Source organism: Doryrhamphus excisus, chromosome 5 (assembly GCF_030265055.1).
Source record: "Doryrhamphus excisus isolate RoL2022-K1 chromosome 5, RoL_Dexc_1.0, whole genome shotgun sequence".
NCBI classification, from domain to species: domain Eukaryota; kingdom Metazoa; phylum Chordata; class Actinopteri; order Syngnathiformes; family Syngnathidae; genus Doryrhamphus; species Doryrhamphus excisus.
The window spans coordinates 21,813,796-21,840,121 of NC_080470.1; the positions used below are offsets into that span (position 1 = coordinate 21,813,796).

The 26,326-nt window shown below is 40.9% G+C and overlaps 3 protein-coding genes across 6 annotated transcripts; all 3 read right to left on the reverse strand.

Moving 5' to 3' along the window:
• Positions 1-207: 207 nt before the first annotated feature.
• sft2d2a (SFT2 domain containing 2a) lies at positions 208-5,692 on the reverse strand. The gene is made up of 8 exons (XM_058073196.1): positions 5,418-5,692; positions 5,248-5,337; positions 4,611-4,696; positions 4,465-4,546; positions 1,108-1,143; positions 972-1,030; positions 866-895; positions 208-781 (listed from the first exon to the last, which is right to left on the reverse strand). The coding sequence occupies exons 1-8, from the start codon at positions 5,481-5,483 to the stop codon at positions 742-744; spliced, it is 489 nt and encodes a 162-aa protein (XP_057929179.1). The 5' UTR covers positions 5,484-5,692; the 3' UTR covers positions 208-741.
• Positions 5,693-6,845: 1,153 nt separating this feature from the next.
• On the reverse strand, positions 6,846-14,263 carry tmem45a (transmembrane protein 45a). The gene is made up of 6 exons (XM_058073295.1): positions 14,079-14,263; positions 11,036-11,242; positions 10,738-10,950; positions 9,669-9,853; positions 9,450-9,592; positions 6,846-8,023 (listed from the first exon to the last, which is right to left on the reverse strand). Exons 2-6 carry the CDS (start codon positions 11,229-11,231, stop codon positions 7,927-7,929), a joined length of 834 nt encoding a protein of 277 aa, XP_057929278.1. The 5' UTR covers positions 11,232-11,242; positions 14,079-14,263; the 3' UTR covers positions 6,846-7,926.
• Positions 14,264-14,632: 369 nt separating this feature from the next.
• lnp1 (leukemia NUP98 fusion partner 1) lies at positions 14,633-19,682 on the reverse strand. Of its 4 annotated transcripts, none has more exons than XM_058073378.1 (4): positions 19,224-19,677; positions 17,378-17,638; positions 16,239-16,337; positions 14,633-15,148 (listed from the first exon to the last, which is right to left on the reverse strand). In XM_058073378.1, exons 1-4 carry the CDS (start codon positions 19,407-19,409, stop codon positions 15,005-15,007), a joined length of 690 nt encoding a protein of 229 aa, XP_057929361.1. In that variant the 5' UTR covers positions 19,410-19,677; the 3' UTR covers positions 14,633-15,004. The 4 variants fall into 4 exon arrangements, with proteins under 4 accessions (XP_057929361.1, XP_057929362.1, XP_057929358.1 ...); XM_058073379.1 differs by having other exon boundaries at positions 17,393-17,638; positions 19,224-19,674; XM_058073375.1 differs by having other exon boundaries at positions 14,633-16,337; positions 19,224-19,682.
• Positions 19,683-26,326: the final 6,644 nt, after the last annotated feature.

Genomic DNA, 26,326 nt, shown 5'->3' on the forward strand with positions numbered 1-26,326 from the left:
ATCTAACGGCATATTGACAACTATGTCATTTTCCATTCGGCTTTTGTGTTGTAGTTCCTGGTTTGGTCACGTGACTGGAAAAAAGGTGTGGCTTAAGTCGGAAGAGACTGAAAACTAGATAATGTAACGATAATGACCATTTCTGGTCATTAGCTAGGCGTGGACGTGCGAAAATATCACTTTGTATTATGACAAACTTTTATTTAGTCTTTAGTGGTGTCTTACATGTATTACAGTATTATAAATAAATACATACATACAAATCTACAAAGTAAATCCCAAACAAAATCTAGGGTCCACCAATGTTTTTTTATTGGCCCTGACCACATTCTAAAATACAACATTTAAATAAAAAAACAACAAATATTGGGGATTATCTTTATTTTAATTTTAGACTTATTTTCATAAAATCTATTTATTATTTAAAATACAAACTATTAGTCAGGAAAAAAGTAATAAACCTCCTTGTAACACAAAATTAAACCAAACCTTTTTGTAAAGCTACACATGTTGGTTTAGAAATTGTAAATGTGGCCCCTTTGATTTTTCAGTATGTGGCCATCAGTAGAAAAAGTATGGACACAGCTGCAATAAGACGACACAAAAATAAAATATTATATGTGATGAACATGCAGCACTTTCAAATAATTATTAAAAAAAAAAAGCGAGAGAGACCGCCCCTTTTGAAAAAACAACAAACGTCTTCATCCAGCCGGAGTCATCATGGCAGAAATGTATGCCTCACTTCATGCACATGGCCACCAACCTCAATATGGCGTCCCTGCAATGTCATTTTCAGATATTAGACAATGCAAACATCTTATGTTGATGTTGCTTTTGTACAGGGAAAAAAACATCAACAAACCTGACAAATGGGATGTATGAAAGGCTATACCTGGAAACAGAACACAATTTGAAATCAGGCATGATGCAGAAATCCACATCAATTTTGGAGAAGGATAAAAACCCACCAGGTGAATGACAGCACTTGCAAGATGACAAACAGTAAAGCCAGACCAAAGTTCTTCCACTGAAACAAAAACAGCACAATGACCTTCTTTGCACTGCTGTACATACATGGCAGCTTTTAATGCAGTAGTCACTCACCCAGAAAGCGGCACATAACGTCAACACAAGACAAGTCTGGAAAAAGAAGAACAAGTGGTTCCATATCAGGTGGTTCCCAAACATTTAACCTGAAGCCATGTATGCCCCGCTCCTGCACACTTAAAAAAACATCAACCGTTTTATCTTCATTAAAATGAAATATTGAACAGAATTAATTGGTTCATTACTTCTGAGTCATAAATGTGTAATTTCAGAAAGTTTCACATAAATAAATAAATAAGCGATAAATAAATAAGTCAGGTTTCAGCACCACCACTTGCCCAAAGTCAGCTAGGATAGGCTCCAGCCTACCCCCGCGACCCTAATGAGTATAAGTGGTATAGAAAATGGATGGATATGACACTGATTACATTTACATTTAGACATTTAGATTTAACTGTAGTTTGTGCAGACCTGGAGGTAATAAGGACTGGAACTAATTAGGATTTCACCAACTGTACCTGTTGGTTTGTCCTTGTGTGGGAGCTGTCAATCCTCCCTCACTGATCAGCCCCACCTACACACTGTCATGTTTCTATTTGTGTATATATGTAGCTGGCTTTTGTTACTTACACATATATTCTGGTTAGTACTTATATTTGTTTGCCATTTAAGTTGTTTAATTGCCACTTTAGTTAGTTAGTTTTTCATTTAGAAGTCATTGGTTTTGTTCCGGGCGGCACGGCGGTCTAGTGGTTAGCGCGCAGACCTCACAGCTAGGAGACCAGGGTTCAATTCCACCCTCAGAAGTATGAATGTGAGTGTGAATGGTTGTTTGTCTATATGTGCCCTGTGATTGGCTGGCGACCAGTCCAGGGTGTACCCCGCCTCACGCCCGAAGACAGCTGGGATAGGCTCTAGCACCCCCCCACGAACCTTCGTGAGGAAAAGCGGTAGAAAATGAATGAATTAATTAATGGTTTTGTTCCTAATTTCTCATCAGTTTCTCCTTTTTTTGAGGTGATTGGTCGGGGCACAAGCATGGAGGCGCGCCCATGTGAGTGCAGGCCAGAGGCTGATCACCTTGATTGGACTCTCCCAAGTGTCACCTGGAGGAGAGGGGGGGGGGGTTAACTGGGGAGTTGTTGGGTAATCTAAGTTGTTAAATGTAATCTAGTGCTTAAAATGTATATAGAAAGTGAAACTTAAGTGTGGTAATATTGAACATAAAAGAAGGGTGTTGTAAATGTAAATATGGTACCTTTTAGATAAATTGCCTCACCCTCTCATTGGGGAATTATGGTTGGCCCTTCACGGGTAAAAGGGGCTGGGTGACTTGTTGTGCAGAGAAGGCCTGTTGTGTGTGTGAGCTGGGGGAACTACTGTTGGACTGTCTGGTAAAATAAACTGAAAGAGCTCCATGAGTCCATGGTCTGGTGTGCATTTCAGAGGCTATGGCTATCCCAGGCTAGTAAGAGGCCATTTTTTCAACTTAAAATCTTACAGTACTAATCTAATATCATGACATTACTACTATACCACATCACTACTATGAGAACAACAGGAGTATAGTGGAGGGAGCCACCTACTGTGGCCCAGTAAGTTGCACTGTATTCAGACACATGCTCAGCGCAGTCGGTGTGACGCCAAATGGCAAACCTTTGTGCTTTTCAAACACAGTCACACTATAAGTCCCTGGTGTCGTAGCTTTTTTTGAAGGAGAGACACTCCCATCAAGGTTTTATGCTTCTGATTCCAATACCGACCATCCATGAGTGAGATCAGCCGATACCGATCACATGGGTTAATTGTGCATTTTTCCACTTTATTTACGAGGAGTGATATTGATCAGGGACATTGTTAGACAATTCCAAGCACACCCGGCAAATAGGGCATTCATTCATTCATTCATTCAATTTTCTACCGCTTTTTGGAGTCTATCCCAGCTGTCTTTGGGCAAAAGGCGGGGTACACCCTGGACTGGTGGCCAGCCAATCACTGGGCACGTATAGACAAACAACCATTCACACTCACATTCATACCTATGGACAATTTGGAGTCGCCAATTAACCTAGCATGTTTTTGGAATGTGGGAGGAAACCGGAGAACCCCGAGAAAACCCACGCATGCATGGGGAGAACATGCAAACTCCACACAGAGATGGCCGAGGGTGGAATTGAACCCTGTGAGGTCTGCGCACTAACCACTCGCCCACCGTGCCGCCAGCAAATAGGTCTTTTTTTTTTTTTAAATCTACTTTTGGGCGGATTTTCTTTTTCTGTCTTCATTTGTGTAAACCTATTCTTGTACTATTTGATACAAAACTGACTTTAATTTCCTGCATGTTTTGGAGTCATACGAACACATGGGAAATACACTGTATATTTTAGCTCACAATAACAAAATAATCAGAATAAAATAATACAAATGTATTGAATAGAAAGAGAGATTTCGCCTTAATGCCGATGAAATGACATTATTTTTGCTCATAATATTAAGATACAATTTTTACTTAATTATTGTAAAATTACTGCAGATTTCTCCATATTTGCCACAGTTTTTTTTCTCGTTTTCTTAAATGATATTTTTAGAATATGTCGCAGGCCAGTAATAATATGCCCCACCCCCCGGGATACACCATTGTGCTACACAATATCATGTTGTGTAAAAAGGGCCACTAATTGTGGTGGGAAACGCTCCCCACTCCCTGTATGCACACTCTATAATGCTACACAGACAAGCGCTTGACCATGACTTCCACAAAATAAAGACTGCTAGGACACTGATAAACTGCTACTTACTGCTGGTCCTTCTGACTCTTCCACACCACCAAGTAACATTGGAAAGGCGTAGGGTTTCAGAAAGTTTATCGTCTAGTCCAGCTGCATACTGGCCCATGTTCACTAAACAGTCCAGTGTGAAATTCCGTTGATAGATTAAAATATATTTCTTTTGCTGGTAAGGAATAATGCCTGATGGTGGCGTCTTTAGGAATTGGAAAATAATGGGTCTTTCTCTTAAGAGCCTTTGCTAGCAACGTCAACACAGAAGCAGAGCTTGGGAGAGGGCAGAGAGCTTACAGCCACGACCATATAAGGAAGTCTGCTCCTCTGTGACATCACAAAGGGTCAGTTTTACCACGCCTTTTGAAACCAAGCATTTTGAGCCATCCCAAACTTCTTTTAGGGCTCACTTCCAAATGCACAAACCTCATTATCTGGAACGTTGGCATCGTTTAACATGAGAGTACAACATTCTAATTACATGTATAGGTCAGAAAAGTGGAAAAAGCATAATTGGTCCCCTTAAATAATACACTTTCTCACTTAAGTCGCAAAGCTGAGATGCGGAAGAAAATAGCAAAGTGGTCTTTGCATGCTTTCATTTTGACCTTCAACCCCAAGACCCCTGGCTTACTATCATGATGGTGGTGGCCAGCGCTCTTGTTTTGTCACACATCCTCTTCAGCTGCTTCACGGGGCCCATCAGGAACATGGTGCTGTGGCAGAGAATTCAATATCAACACAAAACAATCCCTCTGTGTGCGCTTTGGCATCACTGACCTGCACAGCGCACAAATGTTCCCAAACGTGTAAAAGACGATGAAGAGGATGAGGCCAATCCTGGGGAGAAAGAGCACGGCCACCCCCTGCAACGACATGAGATTCAAAGTCAAGAATGCAAATTTGCCAAAATTTACAACTTTTGTCAACTTTATGCTACTAATTTGACGTTATTCTCTTAAAAATAAAACTTTTCTCTAAATATTCTCACTTTATCTTGCAGCATTACTGCTTATTTTCCCTTTTTAGTTTTCTTGTTACATTATGTTTGGAACGTGGCCCTATATGCCTGGTACACAGCAAGTGACTGTTGCGATGCTGTTTTGAAAGACAGTCAATAAAGTTGAATTGAAAAACTACCGCCAAACATGGCTGCTCCATCACAACAAGTGGCCGTGTGCTATATGTGGCAACAAGCAACATTCCCCAAAGCTTGATGAACCTGTAAGACAGCACTAACTAAAAGCACTAGCTAAAATACGTTTGTGTATCCTTTCAAGAGTACTACACACTGTCTGCTAGTCATGCTTACGCTTATAACCCAGATACGGAAAAAGTAGCTAACTGTGGTCTGAAAAGAAATACTGTAGCTGTTTAGAGTACTTTATGCTGCTATCTCGTCACACAAAATACTTACAAAAATAGTACATGCTGCTCCAATGACAAAGCAGGCGATGAATCCTTTGATTCTTGTTCCCCATCCGAGCGTTGACGCTTCGTTGACCGACTACAGGCAAAAAAACAAGTTAATTGCCAATCGAACGCAGCGAACAAAGAAGAGCAAATCAAAGATTGTTTTGTGCTTACCTCTAGGATTGTTCTGTCATCTCGTCGCGTTTCCTCGCCGCTCAAAACTGATTTGAGTTTATCCATAGCCCAAGATTTTCCTTTTCTCAAGTACTCCAAACGTCAATAAATGTTTGGATACTTCCTCACTGGGGTTGCAGTGGCATGGCTCCGTGGGAGACCGATAGCCGGGTGAGCTTCCTTAACCTGGTGGATGACGTCACGCCTTCCACTCACCTGAGAGACGGGACTGAGGTGTCACTAGGGCGAAATGAGACACTGGTGTTGCCTTGGGAGGTGACTTGTGTTGGTAGGAGCCTGGCAGCCTTGTACAACTACACTTTGGCGGCATATAGTCAGGGTAATGGCGGGATTTAACAAGTGTACTTCACTTTTTTTTAAATCAGATTTATAGTCTTATCATTATATTTTTCACATAAATTAAATAATTAACAACAAATTCATTCATTCATTCATTTTCTTCCGCTTGTCCTCACGAGGGTCGCGGGGGATGCTGGAGCCAATCCCAGCTGTCTTTGGGCGAGAGGCGGGGTACACCCTGGACTGGTCGCCAGCCAATCACAGGGCACATATAGACAAACAACCATTCACACTCAAATTCATACCTATGGACAATTAACCAATTAAAATCACCAATTAACCTAGCATGTTTTTGGAATCTGGGAGGAAACCAGAGTACCCGGAGAAAACCCATGCATGCACGGGGAGAACATGAAAACTCCACACAGAGATGGGTGGAGGGTGGCCGAGGGTGGAATTGAACCATGGTCTCCTAGCTGTGAGGTCTGCTCACTAACCACTCAACCAACGTGCCGCCCAACAGCAAATTAAGCTTTTTTAAGACAGACAATAAGACAGTCAATAAAGTTGAAAAATAAGCAAATTAATAATAAGGAAAAAGCCAAAAGAAACAAATAAAAGTACACTTAATCCTACCCTGTCTGCACGTCTCAGCAATTACTGGTTGTTTGTTCACCCCCTGTGCTTAAATGTTACCATTTTCTAGCAGGAAGAGAAAAGAGCAAATCATAGATACAATACAAGAATAAATATGGACAGAAATATTGTATGACAAATGAATAAATACAAAATATATATACAAATATACTTGGCAAATAATAACAAATATCCTTATAAACACCACAGTGTTGTAGGTGACACAGTATAATATTTCGAAGTATTATTACAATCAATATTGTGACTTTTTGTAGTTATAATATGCTAATATTATTAATATTATACTATTATATATAATAATATAATATGCTCATGTTTAAATGTGTTTTACCAGAGGCCAATAAGCATTTTTGGCATTTTTGTCCATTGCCCGCACATTGTTGTTGTTGTTGGCTAAAAATGTTTAGTTTTGCATGTGACCCCCCCCCCCCCACACACACACACAAAGTATATTTTAACAGAATAGCAACATATGTATCTTTATTGGTGCTATCAGTGTGACAAAACCACAAAACAATTTCAGCTGCTGGTAAAGTGCATGTGACTAATAAATCAAACATCCAGCAGGGGGCGTCAATCATCTGAACACTTTGCAGACACATTCATTTTTCTTTTCTGTGAGACACATCCAAGCATGCATACAAAAAATACTCAAGTCATCCCTCAAAGGCAATCAAAACACTAATGATATAATAAAAACTAGTTCAATTTAGCACGGCAGTTTTAATTTATCTCGCCACAAGATGGCGCTATTGAACAAATGAACGTACAAGAAATACTGTACAGTATGTGCTAGCAGAGAATTGGCCAAGTACCGTATTTTCCGGACTTTCAGTCATACTTTTTTCATGGTTTGGCTGGTCCTGCAACTTATACTCCGGAGCAACTTATGTATATATTGTTCACACTGACAGGCACAAGAGGACGCTCTAAGGCTTGTGTGCCAGTATCTGCTACTCCTATCACTCCTGTAAGACTGAAAATTGACAATGTAAACATCAACTTATAAAAACATATGAGGAAGACGAAACACAAATGCTCCATAAAGAAAATCATATTCTACTGATTACAAGCTGCAAGTAAACTAGATCTGTTATGTTGTTTAGGCTATAGTTGTATATGCATACTGTATACTATATACTGTATACTATTAATGATAAAATACCACCTATTCACGTTACGTTAACAAATGCATATTTGTTTTCCATTTTATTGTTATTACTAGAACAAGATTGTCTGTTCCTGGTCTCTGATTTTATCAAATAAATCCCACCTCCCCAAAAATTGTGACTTTAGAGTCCAGTGCGACTTATACTGTGCATTTTTGCCTGGTGTGATACTGCTGAAATATATACTTATAGTGTGGAACATACTGTATTAGTAAGTCAGGATGGACCCTGATAGTACAGGCTAAAGGCAGCTGATGAGGTAGAGACACACTTTTTAATCTTCCCTTTTCTTCCCTGTTTTCATGAGGGGGGGGGGGGGGGGGGCACGTACATATACAGCCAAACCACTGTTTGGAAAAGACATAGCCCACCGACCATCCACTTCATAATGCTTCATCTTCCGACTCGCCCTCCTTGTCCCGGCGCTTCAGCAGCCCCATTTCCACCGGTGGGGTCTTCTTTAATCTGGAGCGAACCATGCTACCAAAGACAAACAACTGCTGTAAAGAAAGAACCCCTGTTTGTTTGCACACATACATACACGCGCATGATTAAGATTATAAAAATAATTAACATTCATTCATTCATTTTCTACCGCTTATCCTCAGGAGGGTTGAGGGCATGCTGGAGCCTATCCTAGCTGTCTTCGGGCAAGAGGCGGGGTACACCCTGGACTGGTGGCCAGCCAATCACAGGGCACATATAGACAAACAACCATTCACACTCACATTCATACCTATGGACAATTCGGAGTCGCCAATTAACCTAGCATGTTTTTGGAATGTGGGAGGGAACCGGAGTACCCGGAGAAAACCCATGCATGCACGGGGAGAACATGCAAACTCCACACAGAGATGGCCGAGGGTGGAATTGAACTCCAGTCTCTAAGCTTTGAGGCCTGCACATTAACCACTCTTCCGCCATGCAGCCCCATTTAAAAACATGTCACATTATATGTACAGTCGTCTCTCGCCACTTTGCAGTTAGAACTTCACGGCGTCACTCAATGGCAGGTTTTTAAAAATAATTATTGCTGTTTTGTGGTTGCTTGTGACCTATTGTTAGTCAAAAAATATGACTACATTCAGAAGACACATTCAAAGACGTGATAATATAGTTGAATTTTACACTGGTCACTAGGTGTCAGTAATGTTACATTAACAACAACTACTACATTGGATAAGGTGTGAGGTATATAAAGGTGACTATAGGGGTGTTATTTCATGTTTAGAGGGCTCTAATAATGTTAAAAAGCATAAACAGGTTTTCTATGGTCCAACTACCAAAATCTCCATTAATAAATATGGAAAATTGTAAATAAGTATCAATTTGCTGATTACAGTCGAGTCTGGAAACAGTTAACCACAAGGGTGGAATCAAACTCGAGTCTCCTAGCTGTGTGGCCTGCGCGCAAACCACTCACATACAGTGTAAACACTTGTCTGTCCAGCTATGAAAAAACACATAATGTAAACATCTGTCTGACCCTTCTCATGCATGTGTCATGTTGTCTGTCTTTCCATTCATATACATGAATTATGTAAAAATCTGTATGTCCCTTTAGGTATATGTTTAATGTTAACATCTGTCTGTCCCTTCGCATACATGTTGAATGTAAACAGAAACACCTATCTTTCTCTAAGTGCATTTATCTTGTACACATCTGTCTGTCCCTTCACATACAGGTACTTGTTGAATGTAAACAAATACATCTGTCTGTCTTTTCACATACATGTATCATGTAAACATCTGTCTCTCCTTTCTCACTTACTGTACTTACATACAGTCATGTCTGTTCATTCCTGTACATGTAAAGGTCAAAAACACTGGCTAGCATTTACAGCCATGGTAGTGACGGCAGAGGCTACGAGCTGCAAGCATGCTTATGATGAACACAGATTCTCACCATCTGACGATGCAGTGGAGCCCGCCCACAATGAACATGGCGATGGCGAGGTGCCAGGAGTAGCACATGGTGATGAACATCATGTTGCTGTGGTCCTTGGGGTCCCACTGGGGACCGCTGGGAGGGTACAGCACAAAGCCAATCTGAAGGAAGAAAATGGAGAGTCAGATGTTGCTTGGTGATGAGACGACGTAGCACCAGTGGCGCGCTGGGACGCACCTGCCAGAACCAGCTACCCTGCAGCAGCGTCAGGGTGCAGCGCAGCAGCTCCAGGAGGATGTTGCCTCTGTGGAAGACCTCCAGGAAGGAGACCACCGCCCCGCCGAAGATGGCGTAGAGTAGGAGCATATGCAAGTGGACGTCCAGCATTGTCCTGCCGTGGAGGTGGTAAAGAAAGAGAAACCCTGCAAAAAAAAACAGATTTTCCATTCGCAGGACTGGAATTAAAAAAAACAATACTGGGAAGGCTTCCTCTATAATATGTCCAATTTAAGTTTAGTAAGTTTAGTTTAAGTTTAGTTTAAGTTTAGTTTAAGTTTAGTTTAAGTTTAGTTTAAGTTTAGTTTAAGTTTAGTTTAAGTTTAGTTTAAGTTAGTTTAAGTTTAGTTTAAGTTTAGTTTAAGTTTAGTTTAAGTTTAGTTTAAGTTTAGTTTAAGTTTAGTTTAAGTTTAGTTTAAGTTTAGTTTAAGTTTCCTGAAATAACCATCCAGCCAGGATTTCAATACTGGAGTCAGCATGCATTTTTACACTGCACTTGGACTTGTGTTTCTCATTAAGTGTTTCTCATACAAGCCTACTTGTACATAATGCAGAGCAGTGGCACGTGGTGCATTTGGATTTGGGCCACCTAATCCACCTTTAAATACCCCCACTATCATATTAAGATTAAGATTAAGATTAAGATATGCCTTTATTCGTCCCTCAGTGGGGAAATTTGTATTGCACAGCAGCAAGAGTACAGAGTCAGTTAAGCAGTACAAAATACACAATATAGAAAAATAAACAATATAAACAATCCAAGTATTAACAAAATCAACAGTTTTTCCCAGAGTTATATACAATACAGTATGTAGATAATATGAAACGAGATGAGATATATGACCAGTCTATACACTGAGATCTTGTTAGAGAGTTAATATGAGGCATTATGGAAATACTTCACATTACAATTACACAAAGCATCTATAATCAGTGATGAATATTGGAAACGATGTATTGGAATCCAATAAATCATTTTTCCATAAACATAGAGTATGTACTGTAGAGACAACCATGTTCCTGGTCTTACCCTCATTACAGAAGGCAAGCGCCATCATGAGCCTATCAAGTGCGAGGGGCATGGCCTCCGTGGTGTGGGCGAGCATGGACACGGCTGCAGCCAGGCCAAAGAAGAGATACATGGTGGCGTGCTGCCAGTTCATCAGATCTTTCCAGTGGTTCTCTGCAAAATCGTACAGCTTGAGACGTGGCCCATCCGCCAGGAACTGCTCTGCTAGCATCCCTTCACAATAAAAGACATCATTACAGGTCATCATAGAGCTCTATATGGGCGCGTCTGTCGCTGTCGTGGTGTCGTCCAGGCTCACCAGCTAATGAGAAAAAGAGGATGATGGAGCTTTCTATGACCTCGAGGCGGCGCTGGAACGCTCGGCTCGTGAGCCGCGTGGAGCCGATGTTCTTGTTCCTGCGAGTGGCGTGCCACAGTGAGAACTTTGCAGTCCACCAGAGTCCGCCAAACAGGAAGAAACTTCCAGGTAGCGCATGGCCCTTGAAACTGCCCATGATGACAACCTCTGAATGAAGAGAAGAAACATCTCCATTAGCGTCTGATAGGATGATCTCCAATTTACAAAATAAAGTATCCTTATTACCACAATTCTCTAAAATTATCGAGAAGCTATTCAATTACAGGTTGGACAAATTTGTTAATATGAATGAATTACTTGCAGAAAGTCAGTACGGGGGGCGGCATGGTGGTCTAGGGGTTAGCGCGCAGACCTCACAGCTAGGAGACCAGGGTTCAATCCCACCCTCGGACATCTCTGTGTGGAGTTTGCATGTTCTCCCTGTGCATGCGTGGGTTTTCTCCGGGTACTCCGGTTTCCTCCCACATTCCAAAAACATGCTAGGTTAATTGGCGACTCCAAATTGTCCATAGATGTGAGTGTGAATGGTTGTTTGTCTATATGTGCCCTGTGATTGGCTGGTGACCAGTCCAGGGTGTACCCTGCCTCTCGCCCGAAGACAGCTGGGATAGGCTCCAGCACCCTCCGCGACCCTCGTGAGGAAAAGCGGTAGAAAATGAATGAATGAAAAGTCAGTACGGGTACAGAGCTAACATTTCTACCTCCATGCCACTGAAATTATGGAGGAAATCATGAACACTATAGATCATAGAAAGTGTGCACTGCAGTATTCATGGCTATTCATTCTGACAGAAGCCTTTCAATTATGATTAATAATAAAATGATTAATAATTAAATTAGAAAGGTATGGAATAAGAGGTCAGAGATGAAATGGTCATATTAAAAGAATGGTTTGATAATAATAGATTGTCCTTGAACCTAAGTAAAACTAAAATCATAATGTATAATAATGATGAAAGAGGGTTAGTCAACAGGATTAGGACTATGATGATTAGTCAACATTTAAATTGCACCAGTGGGTGTCAGTGAAAGAAAAATGATCAAAAGAAAAGCAGGTGGTCACATCAAAGCAAGCTTTAAAACCCACTAATATCCTATTTTTACATTATCAAGATAAAAAAAAGGCCTGAAAACACACCAAATGGCACATGAATATATCTGCCCGGCAACAAAGGTCAAACAAAGGAGGACATTCAAACACAAGTAGCTGCTTGCTCTTTTTTTTTGCATCCTCTTCAGGATGAGCACAAACACTGTGGTCGCCACGGCAACCATGCAATGCCTTCCATCCATTGAGGCAGGACATAAAAGTGTATAACAATTGTTTTTCATCAACATCTGTAAATACCATATTACAGTAAATTAGGGATGTACAAAGTGCGGCACTTGGGCCAATTTCAACCCACAGTTTATATTAGTTTATTGGCCTTTCGCATATTTGGAAAAATGAATTAAGGTGTTGGGTTGCGATTTGCGTCTTAAAACTTTGTATGTCGATACACCTTGGTTGTTGTCATCTCCGCAATCACCAGGTCCAATCATCGGCTAGCGCCGTTCCTAACACTTGCGTGACCCTAGTGAGGATAAGAGGCATAGAACAAGGCTGGACGGATGGATTATTAACATTGATATTCAATTTACAGAAATATAAATACATGCAAATAAAATTAATATCAATATTAATATTGTATTGTTTAAATATACCATTATTATTTAATTATTTGTATTTTTACTCATTGATTCATTCATTTTCTACCGCTTATCCTCACGTGGGTCCGGGCATGTTTTCTCTGCACTCGATACAAAAATATTCAATTTATAAATAAAGAATTCTACTTCATTCTAATTCATTTATCACTGTCAGGCTGCCATAAATGAGGGGTTACGGTATATGTAATGAAAGCAGGAGCAGGAATCAGGCAGGTTGATAAACATCCATCCATCTTCTATATGCCAGTTATCCTCACTCGGGTCACGAGGGTATGCTGGAGCCTATCCCAGCTGTCATCAGGCAAAAGGCGGGGTACACTCTGGACTGGTGGCCAGCCAATCACAGGGCACATATAGACAAACAACCATGCACACTCACATTCATACCTATGGACAATCTGGAGTCGCCAATTAACCTAGCATGTTTTTGGAATGTGGGAGGAAACCGGAGAACATGCAAACTCCACAGAGATGCCTGAGGGTGGAATCAAACTCGGGTCTCCAAGCTGTGTGGCCTGTGCGCTAATCACTCTTCCACCGTGCAGCCACATTTAAATGTTTTAAATGTTATTAAATGTTACACTATTTTCCTTTGTCAACTAAACACATATTATGATAACACATATAAGATGTTTTATTCAGTTAGCTTAGCTCGTATAGCTTGCATATTCTGAAAAATGTACTAAAATTACAAATTTAACATTGATATTTAATATTAATTCAAATCATTATAAATGCAATGAATATTAGTATGCTATACTTATGAATATAACTGACTAGGAGTAACAATGGGCTAAGAGGCCATTTTATGCTAACGCTAATTACGACTTTAATTACGTTGCATTTATAGATGTTGAACACTTGGGTTTATTCTGCAGTTATGACGTTTTTTGAGGTCCACATATGCTTTTAACGACTGCCTCTGTATAGCAACAGCATGATGGTGTCAAACATGTAAAAATGTACAATTTGTCGTCACTTTACTGGAATTTTTATCAGTGGAAAAACAATGTCACACATACAGTGCATAACTAACAGGAAGACAAACACACACACACACACACAGGACACGCATGATTTAAAACGCTCCAGCTACAAGTTTTGTAGTAGTTTTTTTCTAAATAAAACTGAAAGTTGTTAGCTCACTGTGGTATGTGGAATTCTGAGCAAAATATTAAAGTATGAAGTATAAAGGTGTTTCTTTACTAGCAAACCGTTGTAAAAACACACACTTCAAATACTTTTTCCAAAAAGGAGGGGGGGTCTTACTCACCCAAGTACAGGAGCTTTGTTTGTGGAGATTTAAAAAAAAACTTAGTCAAGCAAGAAAACCTTCATTGTTTCATCACGTATATAAAGGTTATAAAGTATTTTTTTTCCTGTGAGCTAAACAGCGTCTCTCTGATTCCTTCTAGGCTCCAAACCGTTTTTTTCACTCCCCATTTTTCACCTCATCTCTTCACGGCTCGTCTAGAAGCCACCCCATTGGTTGGCTGTGCCAGATGACGTCTCCTTTACCCGCCCCTATTGGTTGACGCCCACGTCAATCTCAGGTGTCCACGTGTGCACACTTTCTCTCCGCCTGTTACAGCTCCACTATGCGGGCAAAAAAAAAGTTGTGGTACAACCGAGTCGAACCCAGACAAGCGCAGTAGGGACGAGGTAAGTAGCACGTACACAACATCAGAAAGAATATCGTCTATTCTTTGGAGTTTTGTTGGATTAGTGCGAGAGTGAGTTTTGCAGTGCTCAAAAAACGAGCCACAATGAAGGCGACATTTACTTTAAAATGAATGGAGGAAGCCTTTTTATTAATCCAATCGTATTTATTTTCAAATATATAAATGACATACACAAGACAAGTGAATTCATATTTTCTATGAGATGAATGAATTCTAATACAAATATACAGCCACTTTATTAGGTATAGGTTGGGTTGGGTTGCACACTTGAAAGAATGTAAAATCACAGTATAGGTGCAGCCACGTGCAATAAGGACACCTTGCATCACGTGACAATTTATCCAAAGAAACTGCTTGAGTGAACTACATACATAACGTCATGCATTCATATATTCACAGCAACATTCCAATAATAAAAACAGCCCAATAGTAATCCAACATGAGAGTGTGAAGGTTAGAATCAAAAGTCATAAAATTAATATACAGTCCAGGATGTGGTCCCTCCCACTTAGTGACATCAGCGATGTCTCCGCAGGGACAGCTGACGGCGGAACGTGTGCTGCTGCTCTTCCGTGGTGATGGGCTCATCCGCCGACCTCCTCCTACCGCTCAAGAGTCTCCGCACCAGGCACGCCGCCTCGCTGCTGCTGCGTGGTCGACACTGCTCGGACATGATGAACCACATCAGTGAGCGTTGTTTTCATACCAAGACTCATAAATGCCATGTGTTCACACCAGGACCCATCAACTCAGATGTGTTCACACCAGGACTCGTCATGCAGGTGATGAAATGACTCCCATATTTTTACACCATGACTTGGAATGGACTCACGTGTTTTTATACCAGGACTCAACCATTCAAATGTTTTCACACCAGTACTCATCATGCAGGTGAAGCAATGACTGGCATGTTTTCACACCAGTAATGATTCAGATGTATTCGTACCAGGACTTGTCATGTTTGTGAAGGAGTGACTCACATGTTTTCATACAAGGACTCGTGCAGGAATGATTTACATTATTTACACCGGGGCTCATTGAATGTTTCCAGACCAGGACTCATCATGCAGGTACAGTGATGACTGCCATGTTTTCACACCAGGAATGACTCTTCATACGTCTTCATACCAGGACTTGTCATGCTCTTGATGTGACACACGTTTTCATACCAGGAACCATCATGCAAGTGAAGAAATGACTGAAATGTTTTCATACCAGGACTTGTCATGCATGTCAAGGGGTGACTCAACATTTTCAAACCAGGACTCATCGACTCCAATGTTTTTGCACCAGGAGCTTAAATGATGACATGCATGCGAACAACTGACCCCCATATTTTTATACCAGACTCATCATGCAGGTAACATAATGACTCTAATGTATACACACCAGGAAACATCAGCTTGCATGTTTACATACCAGGACTGGTCATACAGGTGAAAGAATGACTCGCATGTTTTCACACCAGGACTTGTCATGCATGTCAAGGGGTGACTCAACATTTTCACACCAGGACTCATCATGCAGGTGAAGAAATTACTCAATTTTTTTCAAACCAGGGCTCATCGACTCCAATGTTTTTGCACCAGGAGCTTAAATGATGACTCCAGTGTTTTTACACCAGGAATGACTGCCATGTGATTGTAGTAAACGTGACAGTATAACAAATAAAAGTGAAGGTGATGGTACAGAGGAACTGTAAAGGGAGTAACTTCAATCAAAATAGTAATCATAAATAGTAATAGTTGTACCTCTTTGTGGAACGCATGAGCACAGTGCAGTTCTTGAACGGCTCCCCCACTTTTGCACATGTTGTCATGGCAGATCACACACAAATTGTCATCATCATTCTGAAAAAAAGACCGTCCCAACAAGGAATGAATTGCCAATGCTACACATGTTTATATTTGCTCATCTACAATCTATAAACTCCATTTATGGGAACTCAAAGTGGATACTGACCGTTCCTTTGGACTCTGGGTACTCTGTGACTCTGTTTTGGACTCTGGCTAATCTCGGAATTTGGTATTGGAATCTTCGTACTGTTGGACTCTGGGTACTCTGTGACTCTGTTTTGGACTCTGGCTAATCTCGGAATTTGGTTTTGGACTCTTTGTACTCTTGGACTCTGGGTACTCTGTGACTCTGTTTTGGACTCTGGCTAATCTCGGAATTTGGTTTTGGACTCTTTGTACTCTTGGACTCTGGGTAGTCGGACATTGGTTTTGGATTCTGGGTATTCTCAGAATCTTGATTTGGACTCTGGGTACACTTTCGTTGAAGGTACTTGGACTCTTGTTTTGGACTCTGGATACTCTATGACAGAATTTTTTTTTACTCTGGGTAGCCTCGAACAACTAGCTTTGGACTCCGGGAACTCTCGGTCACGGATACTCTTGGACTCTGTTTTTTGGACTCTAGATTCTGAGTACTCATGGAGTCTTTTTTCAAGTCTGGCTACTTTCTGAATATTGTTTTGGACTATGATTACTCTCAGAATGTGGGTACTTGTGGACTATCTTTTTGGACTCCGGGATGACTCAGACTTGTGTTTTAGACTCTGAGTACTCATTATTATTATTATTATTATTATTGGCTTCTGGTACTCTCAGACTCTTTTTTTGGGACTCAGATAGGACATACATTTTGGAATTCTCTCAATTGTGTCATACTGTACATTTAAAACCATCCATCGAAGTGGTTGAATCACTTACTTCAACCTAGCCTCTAACCATAACCAAACCCTAAACCTAAAAATAAAGACTAACCCCAACCTAACGCTGATCCCCTAACCATAACCAAACCCAAACCATAACCCCCAACTTAAACCTCAACGTAACTGGAACCTAAACACGGGTCTTTTTGTCCAACCACAGAGATTCCACTGTACCTGTGCTGTGCTCACCAGTGATATTGTGCGTTTATCCCGGAGACAGAGTCTCTTCTCAAAGGATTCCGTCAGTTCTGGGATGGTGCTGATGCGGTTCTCCGGGACAGCCGACTTGGAGCGTCCGTTGCCGTCCGAGGAGGCCCTGCGAGCTCTCGGGTGGGGCCTGACCTCACCCTTATCTTCCCTGCTCTTCAGGTGGCTGGGGGCCGACGCCATCGTGGCCGCATGCAGCCGGTTGAGCTTCATGGCGTCTAATTGTGACTGACAAAGAAATAATTTCACAAGTACAAGCAGCGCCTCAAACAAGCCCGTGAGGATCATGGCTTTAAAGGTGTGTTTAAATTAATTAAGTTAGTCAGTGTTAATGTTTTTAAGTAAACATGAAGCTTGGCCTTACTAACCCCTTGACTTTTGATTATTTATAAAAAGTTTTTAACTACAATTTTTTTTTTACATGTAAATATCAGCAGTGATTTTACTCAAATAAAGTTCAGAAGAATAAGAAAAGAGTAAAAGAAAAAAGTTGTAATTTCTTGTAATTTTATGAAAATAACATTGCAATGTTATGAGAAAAAAATAACATTATTTTAGTTGCATGAAGATGAAATATTATAGAAAGACGTTATTTTTTTAAAGTTGCAATATTATGACAAACAAACTTAATTTCTAGAAAAGTATTGTGCAAGAATAAAGTCAAAATATTATGGCAATTAAGTCCTAATTTACAAGAAGAAAATTTACAAGAACAAAGTTGAAATAGTTGGAAATTTTATAAAAAAAAAACAAAAAACCATCAGACTTGAGAAAAACAGTCATTTTATGAAAATAAAGTCAAAATATGAGGTGAAAAAAGTTGCATTCTACCAAAACAAATTTGGGGCAATCTTACAAGACTAAATAATAGAATGAGGAAAATTATCTCATTTTAGCAGCATAGACTTGAAATATAAAAAAACACAAATTTTTTTAAAGGAAAAGGTAAATTACGGTGGGGAAAAGTTCTAATATTATGGGTGATGAGAAGAAAAATACCACGATTATTTCTGAAAAAGTTTTGGAAAATTAAATAAACTGCAAAAATTGGAAAAGTTGATACTAATAATAGGGTTTTTCACCTTTATGACAAAGCTGACATATATACAGTACGTATATAACTTCATAGCATATCTACATTTTTCACTATATGGCCCTCGTTGGAAATCATTTGGACGCTCCTCACGTACACTCACACGTTCTTAAAACTGGGAGAGTATTTTGTTGTTCTTTCTATTGTTGTCCTGTTCTGTATAGTACTTCCTGCGGGGGCTATTGTCTCATCAATGTAACATTGCTGACACCGAGTGACCACTGTACAATACTACATATCACCACAACATTGACTTGAAAATGCTTAATTTAGGTTAAACAATATGTACATGCTTATTTTTCACTAATAATGGGTTGTATTCAACCACAAAATAGCAATTATTTATTCACGCAGTTAGGGGATGACTATAACACACTGCGGCGAAGAGTCGCTGTGTGGTTACCCGGCATGCCTTGTGGGTTGTATAGTTTTGTGTGTATAGTAAGCCTTGTTTTGACACCTGCATTGTCTGTGTGGTACACTGCATTGTGTGTTTTATCTATGTTGACTTGTCGAGTTGCTGCAAGTTAAAAAAGGCGTCTGTGTTGATGAGCCACTAGCTAGCTGTTGGTCTTCTTCTGTAAAGGCGGGTTTCAAATAGTGCTACCGAAAGGAGTATTCAAAGGCGACACTCATCCACTCTGGAATCAATTTTGGTACCAGTTGAGAATGCCTGGTTTAGTGTGTATTTAGATGACAACGCACAAGATGTTTATTTACCACGGTGGGAAGTGATGCTCTTCGGTCCACTTTGGTCCGTGCGGGTCTGTTAAAGCTGCGCTTCCTGTCCCGGGACTGTCTTCCTTCCGCCCCGTGGCCCCAGTAGCTGCTCATCCACTTGGTGAAGTTGCCGTCGTCGTCCTCGTCATTATCCATGATGATGGCGGGCAGGAGGCGAAGTGACATGGCGGCAAGGGGATGCTGCTGGGGGGAGGTCTGAGCCACTGTGTGACTCTTTGTGCTGCTCCACTCCACAGAGCAAACTTGTATTAATTAGCGTCTGCTGTGTTATTCCAGGCTGATCCTTAAATATCCTCTCTCGTGCAGGTCTTTGATAAGAGGAATCCCTTGTAATCTATTTAACGTGGCTGCTGGTAAAGAATAAAGGCAAGCCGGGGGAGCAAGGGACAGTATTTTGGCACAACTTGGTGGTGTGGACGCCTTTTTAGGCTTTCTATTCCAGTCACCAGCCTGAGGCAACTCCACTGTGCCCATACTTTCCATGAGCACATCAAAAGCTGTCAATAATTATGGAGTGCAGTCTTTCACTGTCTGCTCATGGCCTGGGGCTGAGGTTATGTAGGACACATTTCAGCCAGCATTTTTGTTACACTCTATCTATGGGTTGCCCAAATGAAACGATGCAACATTGCCACTTTGATATTTTGGAAACATACTGTATGCTAAGAAGTTGTTTATATTGCGGTTCGATCACGATTTTTCAGAATGGAATGGAATGGATGTACAACAAGATTGGAGAGCTTCTCCTTTCAGTGCAGTAGTCAAGTTAAAGAAAAGTATATAAAAGTAGAGTAAAAAAGACAATTTAACAAGATATATACAAGATATCCAAAATATACACATAGTATTGCACAGGAGCATATGCAGGAGCAGACATATTGCAGATATATTAATTTTAGTGCAATGGTAAATGGGTCATAGTGCAAATAATGACTGGTGTGTACAGATGAGTAAAGTCACATATGAGTGTATTGTATTGGGTTGTTAAATAAAATAAATATGATTGAGGTAGTAACAGGGGCAGTGATGGAAATATTGCACATTTGCATTATGCTAATGACCGGGTACGTTGCATGTCTGAGTTCAGGGTGGTGATAGCTCTTGGGAAGAAGCTGTTTCTCAGTCTGCTTGTTTTTGCCTTGATGCACCTGTAGCGTCTGCCAGAGGGCAGCAGGTCAAACAGCTGAACACCAGGATGTAAACTGTCCTTGATGATGTTGCGAGAAATGGATGAATTAATAATTGATGGCTGCTTCGTCGTGGACTATAGCATGTGATTAGTCAAAACAAGCCATAAGGTATGTTGTATTGTGGAGACTTACATTACTTACATTACCTTAACGCTGCATGAAGTCAGCCATGGCATGTCCCACAGAGGGGAAAAAAAAGTTCTCCTCCCATTCCATGTGGAAGTGGTAAGTTTTTTGCATCTCTGGTGGGTTTGCCCACTGCTGCGATACGTCTAGTCACTTCTATATCAAATGTGTCAAGGCCACACAGGAGTAATTGACATTACTTCAGTTTTAATGCAATATACTTTTTATTTTTTCCTGAGGTGGGTTTAGATCAGGGGATGTCGTTCATTGTTGCCAGGTTGTTGCCTTTGAGACTCTTTTGTGATGAAGGTCTATAGAAATATACTGTATCTTTAAGGTCCCCTACTATGTACAGCAGGGGTGGGCAAACTTTGTGGGCCGTGTTGAGTTTACAAAACTGTCTGGGGGGGCCAGAATATATATTTAACACACACATTATTTTACGCTTATAATTTTAACAGTCCACCTTAAATTATTTGTCTAATTGTATCTGTAAAAGTGTCATACTATTAGCTATATGTTGTAAATATGTAAATATTTGTAAATAATGGCCCTTTTTTCATTCATTTTCGACCGCTTTTTCCTCACGAGGGTCGCTGGAGCCTATCCCAGATGTCATCGGGCGAAACGCGGGGTACACCCTGGACTGGTGGCCAGCCAATCACAGGGCACATATAGACAAACAACCATTCACACTCACATTCATACCTATGGACAATTTGGAGTGGCCAATTAACCTAGCATGTTTTTGGAATGTGGGAGGAAACCGGAGTACCCGGAGAAAACCCACGCATGCACGGGGAGAACATGCAAAATCCAGAGATGGCTGAGGGTGGAATTGAACCCTGGTCTCCTAGCTGTGAGGCCTGCGCGCTAACCATTCGACCCGTGCCGCCTCCCTTTTTTCAGATCACTTTAAACATCAGACCACATCAAATTATTTTACTACTAAGATTTTTTTTTTTTACTGAATAAGACATCCGACCTGCAAGTCATGTTGCCAGCATGTATGTTAAAAGTTGAAATACATAGACTAACTTGCGGGCCAGATTCAAACACTTGGTGGGACGCATGTGGCCCCCGGGCCGTAGTTTGCCCACCCCTGATGTACAGTATGTATGTATGTATGTATGTATGTATGTATGTATCAGATACAAAAACCATCAGCACCGGATGCCCCCAGGGCTGCGTTCTTTCTCCTCTGCTCTTCTCCCTGTACACAAACACCTCCACCTGCACCTCCACTCACCAGTCTGTCAAGCTCCTGAAGCTTGCGGACGACACCACCCTCATCGGACTCATCTCAGACGGCGACAAGTCTGCCTACAGGTGGGAGGTTGACCATCTGGCGACTTGGTGCAACCAGAACAACCTGGAGCTCAACGCTCTAAAAACGGTGGAGATGGTTGTGGACAACAGGAAGAATTCAGCCTCGCCTGTCCCCATCACCCTCTGTGACTCTACGATCGACATTGTGGAGTCCTTCCGCTTCCTGGGTGCCATCATCTCTCAGGACCTCAAGTGGGAGCCGAACATCAGCTCCCTCATCAAGAAGGCACAGCAGAGGATGTACCTCAAACGGCAGCTGAAGAAATTAAGCCTGCCAAAGACAATGGTGGTGCACTTCTACACATCCATCATTGAGTCCATCTTCACCTCCTCCATCACCATCTGGTACGCTGCTGCTATATATACGTATATATATATTCATTCATTTTCTACCGCTTATCCTCACGAGGGTCACGGGGGTGCTGGAGCCTATCCCAGCTGTCTTTGGGCGAGCGGCGGGGTACACCCTGGACTGGTCGCCAGCCAATCACAGGGCACATATAGACAAACAACCATTCACACTCACATTCATACCTACGGACAATTTGGAGTGGCCAGTTATCCTAGCATGTTTTTGGAATGTGGGAGGAAATATATATATATATATATATATTCATTTTTGCATTTTAGCATTGCTAGCCTGCGAGCATTAGCAATGTAAATATGCACGAGATAAATTTACGTAAGACTAATATTTATGGTGTAAATCCCAATATTGTGGTTTGTACGATAATATTCCTGAACCACGCTAAAAGAAGGATCATGCGGCAAGCGTGGAACCTTCGCCACTCATCTGCCGTGTTCTGAGATTACAGTCCAAGATGGACACAAGCCGCACGTGCAACGGTTATTTTGTCTCGTCACGTGTCGCCGTTTTTACGGCAAAATTGATTTTTGCAGCTTTTAAAATCAAGCTACTGTGTCGGCACACAATTGATTCTTTTGACAACAGCAAAGTGCTTTATGGGCAAACATCATTTTCACTCACGAACCTATGGGTCTCATAAAAAACAAAAAGAATGTAGATACAGCGCCCCCTTGATACTGACCTGGTGACCATCATTACAGCAACATGTGAATGTGTGAAGCCATCATCGCACGTATTTCCTCCTAACGGCGTCACTGCAGCTGACTTTGACGAAACGGCAAGCGCTGGTAGGTCTCAGGTCGAGGACAGACGGCCGCGGGCTACAATTGAGTGACTCTGGCAAACCGTCCAGACAGACCGGCACTAGCCTCCGAAATGGGACAGAGTAAAACAGAGCATGTATTTGGCAAAGACTCAAATATACAGTACTCCACACACCACGCTAACCTACAATCTGAAACTAATTATTTTCCTTTTTTATTTTCATTTATTAAATTAAGGCGGTTCCTCCCACATTCCAAAAACATGCTAGGTTAATCGGTGACTCCAAATTGTCCATAGGTATGAATGTGAGTGTGAATGGTTGTTTGTCTATATATATGTGCCCTGTGATTGGCTGGCCACCAGTCCAGGGTGTACCCCGCCTCTGGCCCGAAGACAGCTGGGATAGGCTCCAGCACCCCCGCGACCCTTGTGAGGAAAAAGCGGTAGAAAATGAATGAATGAATGAATGAAATTAAGACTGACATATAATCAAACACAGACATTATAGATTGTTAAAGGGGAACTGCACTTTTTTTGGAATTTTGCCCATTATTTCCAATCCTTATGTGAAACATGAACACATATTTCTTTCCCTTTTCTGCGCATTCAAGAAAAAACTACTCAATATAGGCTAGCTAACAAACGGGCATGGGAAATATCTATTTTGATGCTAAAGCCCTCACAAACAAACTAAAAAAAACAGTGTCCATTTACATAACCGACTTCTATATTAACCAAGATACATACATATTATTGTAGCAGCTAACAGGAAAAAATATTTTTTATCTTGTGGACTAACCTGACGCCTCGCTAATCGCTAGTCTCAGTGTCATTCGCAGATGGAATTTCACGAGTTAATTTCATGAGTGAGATCGGCTTGTGCATTTTTCAATTGTTTTATGATACGTGTTAGTGGCCAGGCCCGCCATTTGACCATTCCAATCCTGTGGCAAATAAACACACAACAACACACAAATACTGTTTGGAGGACAAGACGAAATTAGCATAATGACCACAAGAGAACAAAATTGCTCAGTGGCAAAAAAGTTGCTACGTACCCGATAGCCGTAATATCTACTTTCCAGTGGAACTGAAACGTGCTCCAAACTGAACGCATTGCTTGTTTGTTATAAAAACAAAATGTTTTTATCCCCACTAGGCTAATAATTCTTGCTAGCTAGCTAGCTGCAGCTGTGTCCAGCTAGGTAGGCAAGGTGTGTAAAGAAAGATGCAAGAGAAGTCAAACACTAATAGGTGTGCCAAACTAATATGGCCTGACATAATCTGTGTCAAGCTGTCAAACAGAAACCGATTAGCATTGACTCCCGTGGCAATATGGGACATAGTGTGACCCTTGTTAGCTCAATATTGGTATTGGCAACACACATGCATATTCATGTCACGTTTGTGTTGTCATTGCATGAATTGTCATGTCGGGACGTCACGTTTTTGTGATTGGCTTTGAAAGGTATTTATCGACATATGCCAGTCACATGTTTTTTTTTACAGAAATCAGCCCAGTGGCCGATCCATTGGAGCATCCCAAGTCCCAACGCAATTTTATTTAAAACAAACCAAGCAAATAGTTTTTTTTAATCGCCTATGTCATCCTTTTAAATGTTCATTCATTCATTTTCTACCGCTTTTTCCTCACGAGGGTCGCGGGGGTGCTGGAGCCTATCCCAGCTGTCTTTGGGCGAGAGGCTGGGTACACCCTGGACTGGTCGCCAGCCAATCACAGGGCACATATAGACAAACAACCATTCACACTCACATTCATACCTATGGACAATTTAGAGTCGGCAATTAACCTAGCATGTTTTTGGAATGTGGGAGGAAACCGGAGTACCCGGAGAAAACCCACGCATGCACGGGGAGAACATGCAAACTCCACACAGAGATGGCGAGGGTGGAATTGAACCCTGGTTTCCTAGCTGGGAGGTCTGCGCGCTAACCACTCGACCGCCGTGCCGCCCCCCCCGTTAATACACATAATATTGAAGCTGAGTGTTTTTCCCAGTTTTTTCAGCCTCTAGCCTTTCTGCTGGTGTCTGTTCTGCATTTGCCTACGTTGCCTAATGGGCTAGCTGGCTTTGCAATAATGCAGAAATTAAAATTAAAAATCAAAACTGCAGGAAATATGGTAATGGTTTTATTTCATTTGAACATGCATCAGATTACAATTGAGTGCATCCCATAATCAGTTCCCAGTTCCACATGTCCAAAAGGAGTAGGAAGAAGCAAAGCTTATTAAATCCTACCCCTCCATCTGGTACTTTTACAATCAGTAACTGCTACATTTGTTCACTTCCTGCTTTCCATAATACAGTTTAAGGTTTTTTTTGTTTTTTTTTTAATAATGAGGTGATATGACCATACAATGACATAATGGGTACCATAGTAAGTGTCAATGTAGTGATATATATAGCACATCATGACTGGTTCAATACTCTTCATCCTTGTATTTAGCAAAAATCAACTGCTTGTATTGTTTCTTGAATTGGCTCATCGTTGTGCATTGTTTGAGGTCCTTACTCAATCCATTCCATAGTTTGATTCCACATACTGAAAAGCTATGGCTTTTTAACATCGTCCTAGCATATAAGTGTTTCAAATTTAGTTTTTTTTTTATTTAAATAAGACAACAAGATCAGATATCTCAAAATGCAAAAAAATCCCAAGTTATTTATTCATTCTACTGATTTTGATATTGTCATTTTTATTTGTTGTTTTTATTGTTTATGTATTTGTCATAGTTCGGTGTCATTTTTGATTGTCTATGTGCAAACCACTTTTGGATCCTGACCCACCGGTTGGAAATCACTGCTCTATGGTTCCCAAAGTGAGGTATGCATACTCGCATGGGTGCACAAATTGTCATGGGGTACATGAATAAAATTCCTAACAGCATTACAGAGTGATAGTGCGCTTGAACGCCTCATCAAATGAACAACGTCTGCAGGGAGTACAGTATTGACTTAAGGAGTTGTAAATTGTTCTGTGTAAATAATATTAAAATATTTCATTTCATCAAATAAATTAAAACAATTAAATTTTTTCTTAAACAATGTAACTATAATAACAATAATTCATTACATGTATTTAAAAGGTGAGGTATAATGTAATATATTTTTTGTTTGAAGGTTGATAATGTGATTATGAGCTAGGGAAAACAGGTAGCGACAAATCAAAATGAACCCGAATGTTCCCAGAAAACATGTTTGGTGTAGACGACAATTAGAGTCCATAAAAACTACAATTACCGTCAGTTCATGATACCTTGCTGCGCACGCGTGACCTCACGC